Genomic DNA, 17,387 nt, shown 5'->3' with positions numbered 1-17,387 from the left:
ACTGTTTGAATTAACCATTTGCATGCATGACCATTTGATTTTCGTTTAGAGCATGCTGAATTTGTGTTAGAGAGGCCAGTTATTATTTGCATGCCAATACATTTTGCAGTGTATCTGTAATTTTGATTTGATCTGGTTGCTAAGTTATTTATTTTTTAAATTTTTTTATTGGAACATACACTTTTGTATCAGTGGCACACGCCTAACCAGCGGTGCGTTCAAAAACAACAAATATACATTATATATAAACAAGGAACAAAATTATAACACAATTGAATATAGGCCTACATGCAAAATAATGGCCTTAGTACAAAAATTAAAGGAAAAGAAATTGCCTGTCTGAACCCAAGTTGACTTGAAATGGGTCCCTAAAAATAAAACATAATATAAAATAATGAAAAAAAATACAATTATAAACTGGTATGACATGACAATTAATGGACATTAAATATCTTTCAAGACAGAGGATCTCAAGGACCATGCACGTTTTAAGTAACTTTTACAAAACATATCAAAACAATTGTTGACTTGTACATTCTCACGGTCCCATGAGGTTCCCAACATAAGGCACAGTTTCACGCCTAAGTCCCCGCCATAAAGATTTGCCAGAACATTTCTAAGTTCTGTTCTGAAAGAGTACGCTCAAGCTCGGAGAATTCTTCCGAACGAATACCATTCAAGGCGGTGCATGTAAAGAGAAAATGGCGAATATCTTCTTTATCATTTTTGCACATGGGACAATTTTCGTCCATGCCTACATATTGAGTTGTGCAATTGGACTTGCACTAGTACCACCTGATTCTACATGTTTGCCTGCACTGTTTGCAGTGGCGGCGCCATGGGCCCAAAATTTTGCATAAAATTTGTTGATTTTGCCCCCCTGAAATTCACTTTGCCCCCCCACCCCGAAAAAATTTCCTGGCACCGCCACTGACTGTTTGACGCACTTTCGTTTGGATGGATTATGCATGCATTCCAGATCCTGATACGCAATGCTCCTGCACTCTCCGGCTGAGGGCTTGTTTGGTTTTTATTTTGCCCATTTAAAAACCCAATTTGTTTAGTTCCTGCTTAAAAGCAGAGGAGTGTGGGCGATTGGTCCTTGTTCTGGTACTCCAATAAAGCATGATCCTGCATTGCGTCAGGGGTGTCTTCTTAACTGTCGATGTCGTCAAAAAGGTCACAGGTCTTGCTTTAAAAAATTTTTGAATTTGGAGTGTTCATCAAAAATTTGGTGGGGTAGGTGGATCCAATGCAATGCTTTACGGTCCACGGAAAGAAGCTGTTGGAGTAAATGGTCGTTCTAGTTCTTGGTTGTAAAATGAAGAAGGATGACTGTGTTTCAGTTTCGTGTGGGTCGAGTTAGGTGGGGTTCCCATTCAACATCCACTTATTAAAGCCACCATTGATTTTAAACATCATGGCGCGTCTTGATGAGCCGTCTTGTTTCCATTGAAGGGATATTATAGATAATGGCTGTCACACTGGAATCCCTTGAGTAGTCATAATTTTTGCAGTAAACCTTTGACGAGAGCGTATTTTAAGCGATAGACATACATCACTTATTTACTGTGTTGAAACGTACTTGTCTCTGATTGGCTGCTGAGGTAATCTGCTGTTGCTGAGTGGAAATTTATTATGAACTTTGCAGCGACCGTGTAGGTGTTGTTAGCTCCATCTTTGCAACATCACGTTAGCACGAGCTTGTCAAAGGTTTACTGCAAATATTTTTGCATTGCATAGCACTTTCTGGCAATTTGTTCCAATTTTCGATCACTCTTTGGCTGAAGTATTTTTTTTGTGTCTAGTCTTGCTTGTTTTGCCTAGTGTTGGGAGTGTCCTCTAGTGCCCTGGTAGTCTGCTTTCTGAAAAAGGTCTGGATTGATCCTGTCAATTTGGTTCATAATCCTGTATGTTTGAATGATGTCCCCTCTTCCTCTTCTTTTTTCCATTGTGGTGAGGTTAAGTTTCTCTAATTTCTCTTCATATGTGAGATTCTGGATGCTGGGGATGAGCTTTGTTGCTCTTCCTTGAAATTGTTCAATGACCTTGTCCTTTCCATGTGTGGGCTCCATACTTGCATGATTACAACAGATAAATGACAGACTATCATTGAAGACTTGAGTTCCGCAGTCTTAAAGCCATAATGTGTGATTTGCTTCACAGCGATGCCCTCAATTTTACTCAGATTTCTACTTTTTTGCATAATTATAATGCCCAGTGGTATACTAAAATGCCACGTAAAAGACTAAGCCTGAAGTGAGTTTAATAACAGTAAAATTTTACTTTTTGTATTAAAACCAGGTCAACCCGGGTTTATTCAGAGTTCAACGATCGAGTACTTGCTAACATGTACCGTGGATGTCAGCTTGTATGTACACACGTCGAGCACGATGCTCCGTGCAGTTACATGTAATACGATCGGCGAGCGTAGTACACGCATTGTAGGCGTTGGAATTAATCGCAATTTTTCTTCGTTATACCTCATTTGTTTGGCTCAAAATTAAAAGGGGATAATGTGGTCAGTGTAAACAAATATTTAAATAAGAATCTATTCTTTATGCAAATCACACATTATTGCTTTAATTCATCATGTCTCGTCACCATTGATCCATCATCATGAAATGTTCATCATGCTCACATCATCATGTGTACTTTTAATGTTGAAATTTAGATCTTAAGGGCTCATATTGAAATACCCTACTACGTTTTCACACAGAAAGAAGGCAGGATTCCCCTCGCTAAGCGTGCGCCTCAGGAAACCCCGGTCATAAAACGGATGGATTATATGTATCAGTGACACACCCTGCCCAGGATTTTAACAAAAGAAGGCTAGCACAGGAAAGCTGCAGGATGGCGCACACCTTCCTGTGTAAGGGAATTTCAATATGAGCCCTAAAGTTATTCGATGAATCAAGTTCAGTCAACTGTATGTTTTGTCAGGTTGCCTATTTTGAATAGTGCAAAATTTTGTTGAAGTGCAATATTAGCAACATTTTTTATGCAATCGCCCGTCGTGATCGGATGTGTTTACTACTGAACTTTCATTGCTTTACACAGTGTCATGGTTCTGCAAATCCGACTAGCCTATTAGGCCGTATAAAATTAATGTTTTGGTTCTCGTCCAGAGGATTTTCATGAATTGATGAGGGAGGGAGGTGTTTTTTTGTTTGTTTTTTTTTTTTTTTCCAATGTAAAATTAGCATTGTCAGTAGTTTTCGGTCTTCTCCAACAGTGCTCGAGGAAACGATGAGGCCCTTTTTTTTTCAAATGTGAGATTCTGAGGATAAACCCCTAGAGTACCACAAAAAGACTTGGAAGTGATGCTTGTTCTCTAATAAACTTATTTATATGTATGAAGATTTCATAAATCATTCCAAAGTCTAAAAAATTGAAAAATCTAAAAAAAATAAAAAAATCTGACAAATCCCAGAAATTGAGGAGGGAGGGACGAGAACCAAAATATTAATTTTACACGGCCTTATGAGCTGATCATGTCAGTATTGGTGTTTTACTTGCTGCCAAAATTGGAGTGAAAAAGCATGTGAAATCACAGACATGTTTTATTTATGCTTATAAATGTATGTTTATCATATTTACAGAAAGTAGGATGGATGAATTAGCCACCAAGATGGGAGATATCGTTGTGATAGAGCCATTCTATGGCGGCTCACACAAGCAACTACTTGATCTGCTCACCGATAAGCTTCCTGGCTGTGACACCTTCACCCTGCCAGCAAAGAAATGGCACTGGAGAGCAAGAACCTCGGCTTTATATTTTGCACAAGTTATTCCAAAAAAATGCCAGAATTACAAGTAAGTTTCTAGATATATTGGAGATGAAAATGTTGCATGTTTTAAATACTATAATCAATAAAGTGCTTGAAATAGATGGAGACTGCAGCTCGATTTTACCCTGAAAATGCCAAAATAGCCCTCAATAATTAAATTACAGGGGCGATATTTAATATGAAGTAGCCCATGAAATGACACTATTTTGAGGCTTGTGGCTCTAAGTAAATGGCAGTTTAGAATATTTAGCCCAAAATCCTGATAGTAGCCCCCAAAATTACTGGGACGATTTTGTCAATAGTAGCCCCCTAAATTTAAAAGGATTTTGTGGCCTTGCCCTGAATCAATATCATTTAAAGCGTTCCCCCTTTGCTAAGAAGTGTCCCATTATATACAAAGTTTCTCGCTCTTTGTTTAATGCATAATTATATTCCATCAAAACTTGCATATTTCAATATGTTGATTAAGACTTAAGCTGTGCTGTATGTTTAAAATGTTTATGTATGTAAATTCCCAATTTTGACTTTCGACTTTTCATTTTATGAGCTTAATGCTAAATTACATTGCAGGCCGTACTCTTGATACAGGGGAAAAAACATGTATATTTAGTACCCCTTCTGTTTAAATACCCTTTTAAAGTGTAAGAAATTTTGCAAAAGAAAATGTACTTTAGAAAATGGCTATAAAATTACATGAGGAGTGGTTTTTAACACCGGTCTCCACATACATTTGCATAAATGACTATATAAATTTCTTTAAAAGTTAATTTCTGAATTGTGAACATTGTTTTGCTGTGGGAAATGGAAAGTTGAATATTTCTGCTTGGAATGACATAATTTTAACTACTGTACTAAATAGGAAAGTAAATAGTAAATTGAACAGGTTCATCAGGATTGGTATAGTTAACTCAGTACACAAGGGTTCTTCGTATCTGATCCAGAAATTGCACTTGTGTACGTTTCAGCAACACCTGTTGCCTTTATCACCAGCTTACCAAAACCTTTACATTGCTTATCAACACAGGGTATTATTTGCAAGTTCAGTTTTGAATCTTGCTGAGCTAATAGCTCTGAGACCAGACCTAAGCACCACACATAAGATTCTTTATTTCCATGAACATCAACTTGTGTATCCTGTAAGAAAACAACAAGAAAGGGACTTCCAGTATGGATACAATCAAATTATATCTTGGTAAGCTGTTTTTAATTCCAATGGGTACTTTAATTTTTTATTTCTTCCATGGTTGGAGCTGTGTGTATTGCGCACATGAGAGTAAACACACAGGCGATAAAGAATCCTTCTGATTGGCTGATCAATGGTCATGGCAAGAAGATGGTTGACCCATTGGTCGTCGGCACGTAGTTGGGGAGGAAACCTCGCCACTTCTACAAGATCGTTGATGACAGCGCGTGCCTGGACCACAGAAAAAATAAAAAATAAACTTTACCTGCCTAATTATTGGCCTTCGAAGAACTATTTTGATTGGTTACAAAGAGGGGTGTGTCAGGTATTGAGCCAATCAGAGATTGTGTACATTGCACTTAACCACTTCTGGCACTGAGCAGTGGATATTTGCACATTTCATGGTAACTTTTAATAAAATTTCTCTTTGTTTTATATTACAGCCTGGTTGCAGACTGTGTGCTCTTCAACTCCAAATACTGCATGGAATCATTCCTAACGTCAATCACATCATTTATGAAACTCATACCAGATAACAGGCCTAAAGGACTGGAGGAACAGATACGTCCAAAATGCCGGGTGTTGTACTTCCCTATTGTGTATCCCAGACTAAAGGAATTGATGGCAGCAGACTACTGTGGCTCAAATTTAAAGAATAGTTGCTTTCAATCTGTACCCAGTAAGGAGACTGTTTTAGACAAAAAGGAAAAATTTATAAACACTACTCCATTGGATTCAGCTATAAAGACAATTGATAGTGGATCAATTGGGCATCAATCAAATAGGGACTTATCACCTTCTCCACCTTTACTAATAATGCAGCGTACTGTATATGCTAATTTAACCTTATTGTGCCAAAATAATTCCAAAAATCCTTATAAAAATGCTGAAATAGGAGAAACAGACTCTAGTAGCAGTCATTCTCTTGCAAGTGGCAACAACACTGGCAATCCAGAAACGTTAAAATCTATTCCAAATATGGAGGAAAGTACTATGATTGGAGATGAAGAATCAAGGGCATTGGTGTCTGATGATAAAGGTGTATTGAATGATGGCAGTAGATTATTGCCTATGGGGGCAGATGGTCAGTGTGGGAGGAGTGAGCGGGAATCATCACTGCATATTGTATGGCCTCATAGATGGTAAGAAAATGTGTAATTTGTATGCATTGTATAATTTATAAGAATAATTTACATGCAATGTTTAATTGGGTTCACCTCAAGTTCGGTAGTGATGTCATTCCTTTTCCGCAGTTGTGCTGCAAGCGTGGCAAAATCGCCATTGTTTGTATGTTATGTACGCTGTTCTTGATTAACTTTACATACCTTACACGATTCGATACTGTGACCAGCAAAATACGCACCTACATCACTAGCGAACTTCAGGTAAACTGAAGTATAGGAATAATGGACTGCTTAGTGCCGGAAGTGGGTAAGTGCAAATATAGGTGTCATGTGTACATGTAGATGAGAACAATATACTGTGTGTAAATTGGCAAATGTTCACAGGGCACTGAGCAGTCAATATCATGACTGTACATGTTAAATTGGTGTTCCAGATCAACATCCTAATTTCTCTCCTCTTTCTTGATCCTATCAAAATGGAGATTTTGGCATCAGAGGAAACTCAAATTGTAAGCCTGAATTGTGTTCCATCAGATGTTATGATTGAAGAGTAATAGCCTCATCCCCATTGTATTTTTTTTTTTTTGCTTCTAATATCAAAAACATTAGGGCAATGAAAAAATCTCACCGTGCCCCCTCAATGAATAGGCCTGATACATTGTAACAAACTTTGTGAAGTCTCACACTCAAAACCACACCACAAACACATCTATGGGAATTGTTAGTTATGATAGGGAGATTATGTTAGCGGTACGTCTCTTGCTTTACCTACCTGTACTTTAGGGAATAATTACAAATTGATAAAAGTTTATTGATTGTGGAGTGATGATTTGCCATGCTAATACTGAGGGTCCACACAGATTTCACATGTGACTGTACATGCCTAGTGTATGTGTATGTTGGTGTGAGTCTGTGCTGGGATTCATTGAGTTGAAATTCAGCTTCTCAGTCTGATGCACTGTCTCTGACCACAGTCAACAAATCCAAAACTTTGAGAGGCGTATCAGGGGGAGGGGGGGGTGGCTTGAAATACCAAGACTGGCTCTAAATACTGGGAGAAATGATACCGGGACCAAATTGCTGAGTAGTTGTAATGGCTACAATGTTGTTCTAATTTTGGCCCATTTTATCATTAAAATTGCATTTCTTTTCCTATTTTTCTGTGAGTGGATGCTATAACTTATATTGCTTATTTCAATAGCGGTATATGGTTAAAACTAATGAAAAGAGAAAAAATATTTGAGAATTTCGAGACCTGCAAGACCTCATTTTGCAGGTCTCGGTCTTGATATCGGATATCAAGGTCTCGGGTCTTGGTCTCAGACCTCAAAAGTCTTGGTCAGGAAAGTTTTTAAGTTTGAGACCTGAAGACAAAAATATGATTTTCTGTTGTTGTTCATTACTTATTTTTTACCCTAAATGTCAATAAATGTTGAAAATCACACTCATTTCATCATACATACATGTAATTATGTATAATCGAGTTCTACAATGTATTGGGCACTTCAAGTCGATGTCGAAAAATGGCTCTGTTGACCTACAAACACAACAAATTTGGCAGATTCCGTGCAAGTTGGGACATGTGTAGACATTACAAATATGTCAAAAAATCATGTTTAAAAACAAAATATCCAATTTCATATTTATGATAGTACATTATGGCTTAAATATACAAACTGTGGCGTCTTGCACCCAAAACCACATAACAAACACATATATGGGAATTGTTAGTTATGATAGAGAGAATCATGTAGCAGTACTTCTCTTACTTGACTCACCTGTACTTGTACTTTATGGAATAATTACAAATTAATTGAGCTTATTGATTGTGGAATGATGATTTGCCATGCTAATACTGAGGGTCCACACAGATTTCACATGTGACTGTACATGCCTAGTGTATGTGTATGTTGGGGTGAGTCTGTGCTGGGATTCATTGAGTTGAAATTCAGCTTCTCAGTCTGATGCACTGTCTCTGACCACAGTCAACATATCCAAAACTTTCCAATACAATTCTGGTTTACCCTGCGCATCCTATTTTTAGGGTTAGGGTAGGGGTTAGGATTAGGGTTAGGGTTATACTTATGCGCAGGGTATACCAGAATTATTCCAACTTTTCACACGTTTATAATAAGATTGTTTGTGTATACTACAGAAAATTATTTGTGCAAAATTTCAGTTTGTAATAATTATACATAAGGCGACGAAAAAAAAAAACCCTGTTCTACTGGCCCGGCCGACCCAGATTTTAAGAAAAAAAGGTCTGACCGACCGACTCTACTTGAAAGGTCCGTCTGCCCTTAGAACAGGGTGGTGTGTTTTTTTGTCGCTTAACAGCAGGACCTAAAACCAGATGGGCTTTTGCCCAAAGATCCTGTCTTATATCCAACCTTGTAATACAATATCAAATTCTTCACTTTTGTCTGGGTCACTTCCCTTTTGTGGGATTTCTTGTTAATCTATGGCAGTTTTATATTTCATAATTGGTATCTTGTGTTGCAGGGAACATGATAAAAATCCAGAGTTGTTCTTCACCACATTATACAAATTAGCTGAAATGGGGTTGGACTTCAGGTTGTCAGTTCTTGGAGAACAATTCTCTGAATGGCCAGGTATGTCCTAATCTTTCAATTTGTGTTCAGAAATAATACAAATTTTAAAATAAAACATTTTCCCTTTAATTATTGTTTTGTAATCAATTTCTTACTTTCCCTTTCTAATAATATTTGTTATGTACACCAGGCTACCAGGAATGATATTTCTTATTTACCATTTTAATCAGCCATTCCAGTTGAAATCCATACACCCCCATGGAAGACATGACCTTAATCTTTCACAAAGGGGGTGTGAATTTCAAATGAGGTCACTCATTCGAGTAATCAAATTTGGGAATTCACACTCCCTCTATGGAAGTTTAAGGTGATGCCTTCCACATGGGGTGTATGGATTTCAACTGGAATAGCCCAATGTTATCGGCTTTTGTCTTTTTCAGAAATATTTCTTGATGCACATAAAAGATTAGCCAATTATATTGAACACTGGGGATATCAAGACTCCAAGGAAGACTACTACAGAGTCCTTATAAAGGCAGATGTTGTAGTCTCCACTGCAGACCATGAGTTTTTTGGAGTAGCAATGTGAGTATGATGTTACAATTTCTTTAATTTAATATAATTTTTAAATTTTTTTGTGGGCAGGAAATCTCAACATGATATCGTAGTCCCGCCCGATAAGCCTACTACCCGGGCAGGAAATTCCCTGCCTGAGTACCCGAAATTAAAAAAAAAATTCAATGCATTTTGATATCATTAAAAGAGTATGACGTGAATACAAATGATCAATTTTCATATTAAAAACACAAAACATCATGCATTTTTTTTATGTCTCTTGATGAGCTGCTGTGATGTGTTGTACAGATACTCTTCTGTAAAAAAAAAATTTGCATTTTTTTTTTCAATTTTGGTTACCCGGTTATCCGCCCGAAAAATGCGCCGGGTACCCGGGCACAAAATTACCCGAAAATTACACCCCTAATACCCTGAAAGGTTACTTTGTTCTGATCGAGTCAGGGCTCCACCTGACAAAATACAATACAAATACAATAATACAAATTTTATGGCAAATTATTAAAATTTGATATTTTTAATATTTAACAGTCCTCGAAGTAAACTTTAAATATAATGATATGTACATGTATTTAAAGTGTATATAGCTGGGATGAAAAGCCGAAAAAGACCTACATTTTTTTGGTGTTTTGAGAAAAACAATCTATATCTTCAATACGAAAGGTCAAAATTTTCATATAATGGACGGCTTTTCATCCCAGACATAATTTTGTATGAGTTAGAATCTATGATATTGCATTGTAGTCACAGGGTAATTGTCACTGACTAATTAGAAGGAACTATCACATTCAATATACCGTATCCATTCCAACAAAGTCATTTTGGGTGGGCGCTTATTTTTTGCCTGGTTTACCTAATTTTTTCGTAAGGGCCGTTTATTAGATACAAATGCAAGTTTACACAGGACTTCAAATCCTCAAGCTATTTCACTGTATCAACATCTATCAGTCACTTCAACATTAATGGTACCCTTAAACTAATTGAAAATACTCTGGGTGGGCGCTTATTGGGGTATGGGCGCTTATTGGAATGAATACGGTACAAAAAAAATGTAGTGAAAAAATTTAATTTCTTCCCACGGAAGAAAACATAAAATATCTTCCCACAGCAGATAATATTTATTTTACTGAACTCTAACGTAACTGCAGTTCATGATATTAGTTACAGGGTGGCAGTGTCCGACTAATTAGAAGGAAGTCTTATGTTCAATATGTAGTTAAGAAAAGAACATTTCTTCCCACGGAAGATGACGTATACTACTGAGATATGATGCATGCACTAGGATCCACTATATGCTCATCTATCATCAGGTCACAGTTCTTTAACCCTAATACATTTGTACATACATTGAATGACCTTTGAAAATTTGGGTACAAAAACTCATACTCTGCAACTTGAGGTCAAATTTTGCTCTATGATTGTTTAATTGAAGTTATTGAACTATGTCATTGGGATGAGGCCATTGTGGTCTATAGTGATGTGAGCTCAAATCCAGACTGATGTTTATATTACCCTGTTTTGATACCATGTTTACTTTCCAGGTTAGAAGCTGTACACTGCGGTTGTTACCCTCTTTGCCCAAACAAGCTGGCCTACCCAGAAATATTCCAAAGTAAGTGAATTAATCAAGATAATAACTGGGTCAAGACTGGTTTCAATTCTGGTTTCACTCTGGATAATGTGAAACAGTCTTTATTTTCAATGGGCTATTCCATTTAAAATCCACACTATCCCTGTGGAAGATTTTGGAAATATCTGACCCAGAGGGAGTATGAATTTCAAATGGAATGAGCACATTAGGCAGTTCCAAATGAATTTCACACACCCTCTGAGAACTATTCAACCTGGATCTTCCCCTGAGAGAGAGTGAGTTTCAAATGGAGCTGCTAATATATTAATTCCATTTGAAATTCATACTTCCAAAATCTTCCACAGGGGGAATGTGGATTTTAAATGGAATAGCCCAATAAGACTGGAATAGTAGTAACATACTCCATAATCCTTATCATGGTCTTAAGGGGGTACTACACCCCTGGCTAATTTTGTGCCTATTTTTGCATTTTTCTCAAAAATTATAGCGCATTGGTGACAGGTAAGATATGTATATTATAGGGGCAAAGACTACAACTACTACACTGAAAATTTAGCAACTCAATGCAAGTAGTTATTGATTTATTGATCAAATATTGGTTTTCCCTCATTTTTGACTAACTCCACAACTGTTGTCTGTGCTGAAATAAAATTTCCAGTGCAGTAGTTGTAGTCCTTGCCCTATAATATACATATCTTACTTGTCACCAATGCGCTATAATTTTTTTGAGAAAAATGCAAAAATAGGCACAAAATTGGGCAGGGGTGTAGTACCCCCTTATGATTTCACATGTTAAATCAACATTAAGATCAATTGGGGAGTTGTGCTCTGCACAGAGGGGAAGAGTAGGATTAAAACACACACAGGTGCAGATTCAGGGTTTTGAGAGGGAAGCTCACTCCTGGAACTACATGAATCAGCATCTTGCTCACTTGCTTGCTTAAGATGAGTGGTGTCCTCGAACTACAACAGCACGCCAAACCCTTCTGTCCTGCATGGCCGTTCCCAAATCCATAACATCCAGTCCAGTGTCCTGTTTCAATACATCCACGTATGTTAGAGGGGTCTACCAGGTTTTCTGTTTCCATGTTTTGGTGTCCAATGGATCAGCTTAGCTACAGGTTCATTTTTGCTTCTGTATGCGTGCCCAGCGAAACGTGTCCTCCTCTCTCTGATCTTCTGTGAAAGTTTTGGTAGGTCACCATATACAGGGTGTATCAAAATGATTGGTACCGGGCTATGTGACACTTTCAAAAATATATCAAAAATATAAAAGGCCCATTCCATGTCAACTCCAGGGATGTGCACCGCAGCACCTCTTCAATTTTTTTCTTTTTCTGTGTGGTGGTAGATATTGATGAGAAAGTAAAATCCTGAAAATTTGAGCTTCATACTCCATTTACGTTTTCCATGCAAAATCAATTTGAAATTTAGGGGGTCAGCAAAAAAATGTGTTGAAGCTATCAAGAACTAAAGCGATGTTTGGAGGTCCATAAATGTATAAAGGGAACCCTTTAAAACTGTGAAAAGTATGTATCCTGGGGTATGTAAAAAAAAGTGGTTTTCCATGGGTAAATTCAAATCTGCTATAAACTTGTAACTCCTTTACTTAAAAGATAAGGGCCCTCAAAATACAACTCTGACAGGACCAACTTTGGGGGGTCAGAACTCCAAAATTATTTTTACTTTTCAATTTTTTTGCCAGTCAAAGCTCTTTGGTAGGACATTACTCTTATGCAATATTGAGGGCATATTAGAATACATTTAGCTGAATATTACCCAAGCAAAACCACTTTTTTAGCAGATTTGACCCCCTGAAAACCAATGTCAACAACCCCAGGATCATACTTTTCAGGTATGTTGAAGATAAAGGGTTCTTTACAACATTTATGAGACCTCCAACTTTAGTTCTTGATAGGCTTCAACACATTTTTACGTTGCCTTCTCCATATTTCAAATTGATTACGGAAAATCATTAAATGGAGTATGAAGCTCAAATTTTCAGGATTTTACTTTCTCATCAATATCTACCACCACACAGAAAAAGAGAAAAAAATTGAAGAGGTGCTATGTGCACATCCCTGAGTTGACATGGAATGGGCCAAAATTGATAATTAATGTAATTTTTGTACTATAAATAGAAAGGGGCATATGTTAACTTATTGATCTAATAATCTGAAGGTGATAGGTCGATGCATCTGGGAGCTATTGTCATTTAAACGACGTAATCATGGTTTTACTTAAATGAATGGGTTCACTGCTTAAACTATTTATTGCATACATGCATCTCTTCAATATCTCACCTCAGTCTACATAACAATGCGTTACACATGATTATAGAAAGATAGTTCCTGAGGTCGCTGCCTTACACGACTCTGGCAATGTGAGGTGAAGCCCTATCCTGAATGAACTTAACACCTGGGATGGAACCATGCTGTAACTGCCCATATCAAATTTGAAACATTGCAACTTATAGCATGTTTGCATAGGATACTCCTTGCTCTTCTAAATTTTATCTGCACTTCTCCATAGCTTCGTGTCAACCAGTAATTGTTTGCCATGAAAGTACCATTAATTGTGGAATACTGTGGAGCCATTCCAATAACTCTTACTTGGTCTAACCTAACATAGCCATTCTGCCACACCATCTACTTAGTGATCTCAATGCATCTTATACTACAATTTAAATTACCGCTCTGGAAGGTGTTGATACACAAACTTCTTTCACCCCACCTAAATTATTCATGTCAATAATATTACTCTCAACCAATAAATATTGATTAGAACATTTATATATATTATGAATGAAGAAATAGGCAAGGAAAAATTAAACATTTCCATGGTTTTCAACATATCATTCTCACAAGATATTTGTAGTAAAATAGAGCTTTGAAAATGGTGCGCTACTGATCCAGCGTTACAATGAAAAGTGTAAAAACACCTACTTTCCTTTAGAATCATGTAACTTCTGAACATAATGCGCTATCTTTATGATCTAAAATTCTTAGAGAGGATAAAAGTACTATAATTACAAATATGTAAACAATTAACCCCAAACTGGCACAAAAAATAGTAAAAAATCGGCAAAAATAGGAAGTCGTCGGTACCAATCATTTTGATACACCCTGTAGCTCTTTGTTCGTGATGTGCTGCTTCCAATTGATGTTGTATACTGATCTAAGCATTCTTGTGTAGCAACCATCAAGTTCTTTACATAGTCTGGGAGACATAGTCCACGCTTCACATCCATAGGTTAGAACGGATTCGACGGTAGCAGCAAATAAACGGCTCTTGAATTTCTTTGGGAGAGTTGACCTCCAGATTTTGTTGAGGCTGTTACATGCTCTCCATGCAGCTGCTTTATGTTTTTACATCTTTTTCCGTACATTAGCTATCCATGCACCCAGATACTTGAAGTCGCTCACCTCTTCTAGTTTGGTGCCATTGTTTGTCTGTATAGATATCTGTTGATTGTGGTTGAAAGACATGAACTTAGTTTTTGAAGCGTTCATTTTGAGGCCTACTTTTCCAACAGATGATTCAACTCTTTGCAGTAGCTCTTGTGCTTGGTGGATTTCTTCGGACAATAGGGCTATGTCGTCTGCAAAGTCTAAATCTGTTAGCACTAAATGTATCAGCATCGCTGGGGGTTATTGAGCGAGATATATGCTGCCCATGGGGTAATATTGGCCATTCTGGTGAGTGGTGAGGTCAGAAAAGTTTGCAAATAAGGGAAGTCAAAATTGCCCATTTTCATGAACAGGTTTGCAATATGTACATACAAAGCAATATCTCTTTTTGTGATTGGGGAGGAGGCGGGATCCATACATGTCACATGCAGAACTCCATGTAGCATGAGGTGGTTAGAGTTTTCTTATTTCAATATCAAGATTCTTGCAAAGGATTTTTTTACAAATTATTTGATTCTTACAACAGAATTTTGTGGGATCATGTCATGATTCTTGCAAATTATCAACTCTTTATACGATACTTAACTGTAAAGTTTACAAGTACAAAGTTTGATTCATATAAAAAAAAACTCTTTAAACATGTAAATCGTTTTGCAGGAATTTCCTTTGAGAATTGATTTGTGTATAATAGAGAATGCAGAAGTTGTCAAATATCTATATGGCAGCTATTGAGATAGGCCTTCTTGTACTACCCCCTCAAATTCTTGCTCAAATTTGGATAATAATCAAATGCCATTTATCCATGCTTTCTGGATGATATGCATCCCTCAATGTGCGTCACACAGGTCGATATGTTGCCAAGCCCCTAAGGGCAGCGCAAGTTGACCTCTATGCTGAGTGTGACAGACAACAGGCCCTTTCTGATCCCCTACTCTTTACGAAAAGGCCTGCAACTTTAAAATGTCCAGATATTGCTCTTCTGGTACACAGGATCACAATTTTACAGTACTCTCCGAACCGCGACACACCATGCACCCACCGTGGTGTCTTCATGTTAAGGACCACAATGAGTGGGATAGAGGAGAAATCAAGTAAGAAAACTCATGATCTTACAACCTTCAGACCGATAGCCTAGCGCACCAAACTGTGTGACCACCCTCTATCTCTATGAACCCTGGAGACTAAGCATTTTATTTACTGTTTTATTTTTTTTACAGAGGAGTATCTGTACAACACATCACAGCAGCTCGTCAAGCGACTTAGGGAGTTCTGTGGTCATCCTAATCTTGTCAGAAAACACACAGTTAAGGTAGGAAAATTTATTTCAATGGCACAGACATACTATTTAACAATATCACCTTTTGCTTGTACATCGTTTTTCTACTGTATGTCCTCAAAGAATAAGAGTTGTGTTTAAACACAGATATTGGAACAGTATCTGTGGTTTAAATAACAAACTTTTCACCAACGATATATCACTGGGTCATGTCTTGCCATTTTTGAATAGCGGACAATATGTGAACGTCCATGAGAAGTGATCAAGCAAAAATACCCATTTAACACTCGCACAGAAAAATGCTGCTGCCATGTGGGTTGGCTACATAGGGGGCTTTGTATTGGTATAAAGACTTAATGTTAAAAATCACATCACTTGACAATGCTCCACTCATAAACGATGTCTCATAAAAAACATGGCGGACATCCTGAATAAATAAACTTGCTGTGGCTAAAAAGCAGGTGCCAGCGTTGACTCGTGATTTACTGTGACGTCTCTGTCCTCTAATCGAGTTGGGGAGTTAGTTGCCACTCCCAATCATACTACAATACTCAAATGCAAGGTTTACTATTTTTTGTGTCATATTTTCCATTCAGGTGGATGTCACACGCTACTCATGGGAGCAATTACAGAAAGACTACTTGACCTATCTCTCACCTGCTGCTGCACAACATGAATGAATAGAGCACCTGGCAGGACTGAGTTTGTATAATCAATCATGAAAGTTTCGTTATGTTAATTGAGGGATATGCAGAGATATTATCACATAAAATTGTTTGTCTAACGCTAGAATTGATCAATTGAGCAGTAAGGTGATTTTCCAGTTTGATATATATTTTTTTGAAATTTGCTGTATGCATGTAAAATCAGCCATTTTTTTGGCTTTCTGTTCACCTTATTTATCATTAATACCTAGATAAAATATTCTGTAGTTTGATCAGCTAGTGGGAACTATTGGGCTCTTACCACTTTGCCTAAAAGTAGGCTCACATTAAGAGTGATAAAATGGGAGCTGTTTGATCAATACTGTTAATGAAAATAGGCAATGTATAGGACCTAAATTAATCATTTGTGATGCTTCTGGCAAAATGTCACAAAACAATTGTTGAAATAAAATATATTGATATTAATCTGCGATGTTACAAGGCCCACCGATTATGAGCTGATCAAACTATAGCAATGGCAGCGTGTGAGAAAAAAATCACAAGTGATTTATCCCCAGTAGTGATTATGAAACACTACCAGGCTAGTGTTCAGTCATAGCTAGCGGGATCGATATATTGGCAGGCACTTTTCTGATCAAGCGATGGAAAGACCTCAATTTAAAAAAATTGCTATACTCTCTATTTTTTGGTATGATAAAGGCATGTGATATGTCTTTGTAGCACAGTTGTATCTGCAGTATAGGGACTTTGGTTAGCTATATTCTGTATATTTTGAATAATGTGGTATAATCAGGCATGTAGCCAGCCTGGTCATTCAGAGGGAGCAGAAGTCTTGCTACTCAAAATAATTTGAAGGGGGCAGACAGGGTTGGGAAAAATTTTAATATCCTGGGCGGATAAGTCCGACCAAGTCGGATTTCCAGCGAGTGGAAATGTTCATCTTGGCACTGAAGGATGTTTATTAAAACCCTACTGAAGGTACAGTGACTGTAAGTAATATAATTTCAAATGACTGTGAGCCAAGATTGCGTGATATTTAAATTGATAATTTTGACATCAACTCTTAAACAACAAAGGAAAGCGATAAAGACTTTGCCATTCTGGTTTTCCCAAGTTCCGAGAATGCGTCAGCATCATAAACAAACCCGGCTATGGATATGAATTGAAATCTACAAATAATATAAATTGCAAGGCTTGCCATTATCTTGTAGTATGCAGCCAA

At 37.3% G+C, this 17,387-nt stretch overlaps 1 protein-coding gene and 2 non-coding genes across 3 annotated transcripts; all 3 read left to right on the top strand.

Moving 5' to 3' along the window:
• The first annotated feature begins 3,608 nt into the window (after positions 1-3,608).
• Positions 3,609-16,231, top strand: LOC140144842 (tRNA-queuosine alpha-mannosyltransferase-like). Its single transcript, XM_072166645.1, has 8 exons — positions 3,609-3,816; positions 4,816-4,983; positions 5,418-5,587; positions 8,597-8,710; positions 9,091-9,235; positions 10,765-10,835; positions 15,442-15,533; positions 16,097-16,231. Exons 1-8 carry the CDS (start codon positions 3,611-3,613, stop codon positions 16,178-16,180), a joined length of 1,050 nt encoding a protein of 349 aa, XP_072022746.1. The 5' UTR covers positions 3,609-3,610; the 3' UTR covers positions 16,181-16,231.
• On the top strand, positions 6,915-7,057 carry LOC140144853 (small nucleolar RNA U6-53/MBII-28). The gene has a single exon (XR_011857949.1). It is a non-coding gene; the product is annotated as a small nucleolar RNA U6-53/MBII-28 (small nucleolar RNA).
• On the top strand, positions 7,926-8,068 carry LOC140144852 (small nucleolar RNA U6-53/MBII-28). Its single transcript, XR_011857948.1, has one exon. It is a non-coding gene; the product is annotated as a small nucleolar RNA U6-53/MBII-28 (small nucleolar RNA).
• Positions 16,232-17,387: the final 1,156 nt, after the last annotated feature.

The sequence above is a fragment of the Amphiura filiformis genome, unplaced genomic scaffold (genome assembly GCF_039555335.1).
Source record: "Amphiura filiformis unplaced genomic scaffold, Afil_fr2py scaffold_87, whole genome shotgun sequence".
In the NCBI taxonomy this organism is placed as follows: domain Eukaryota; kingdom Metazoa; phylum Echinodermata; class Ophiuroidea; order Amphilepidida; family Amphiuridae; genus Amphiura; species Amphiura filiformis.
The sequence above is the reverse complement of the archived record's forward strand: the minus strand, read 5'-3'. Positions and strand labels throughout refer to the sequence as shown.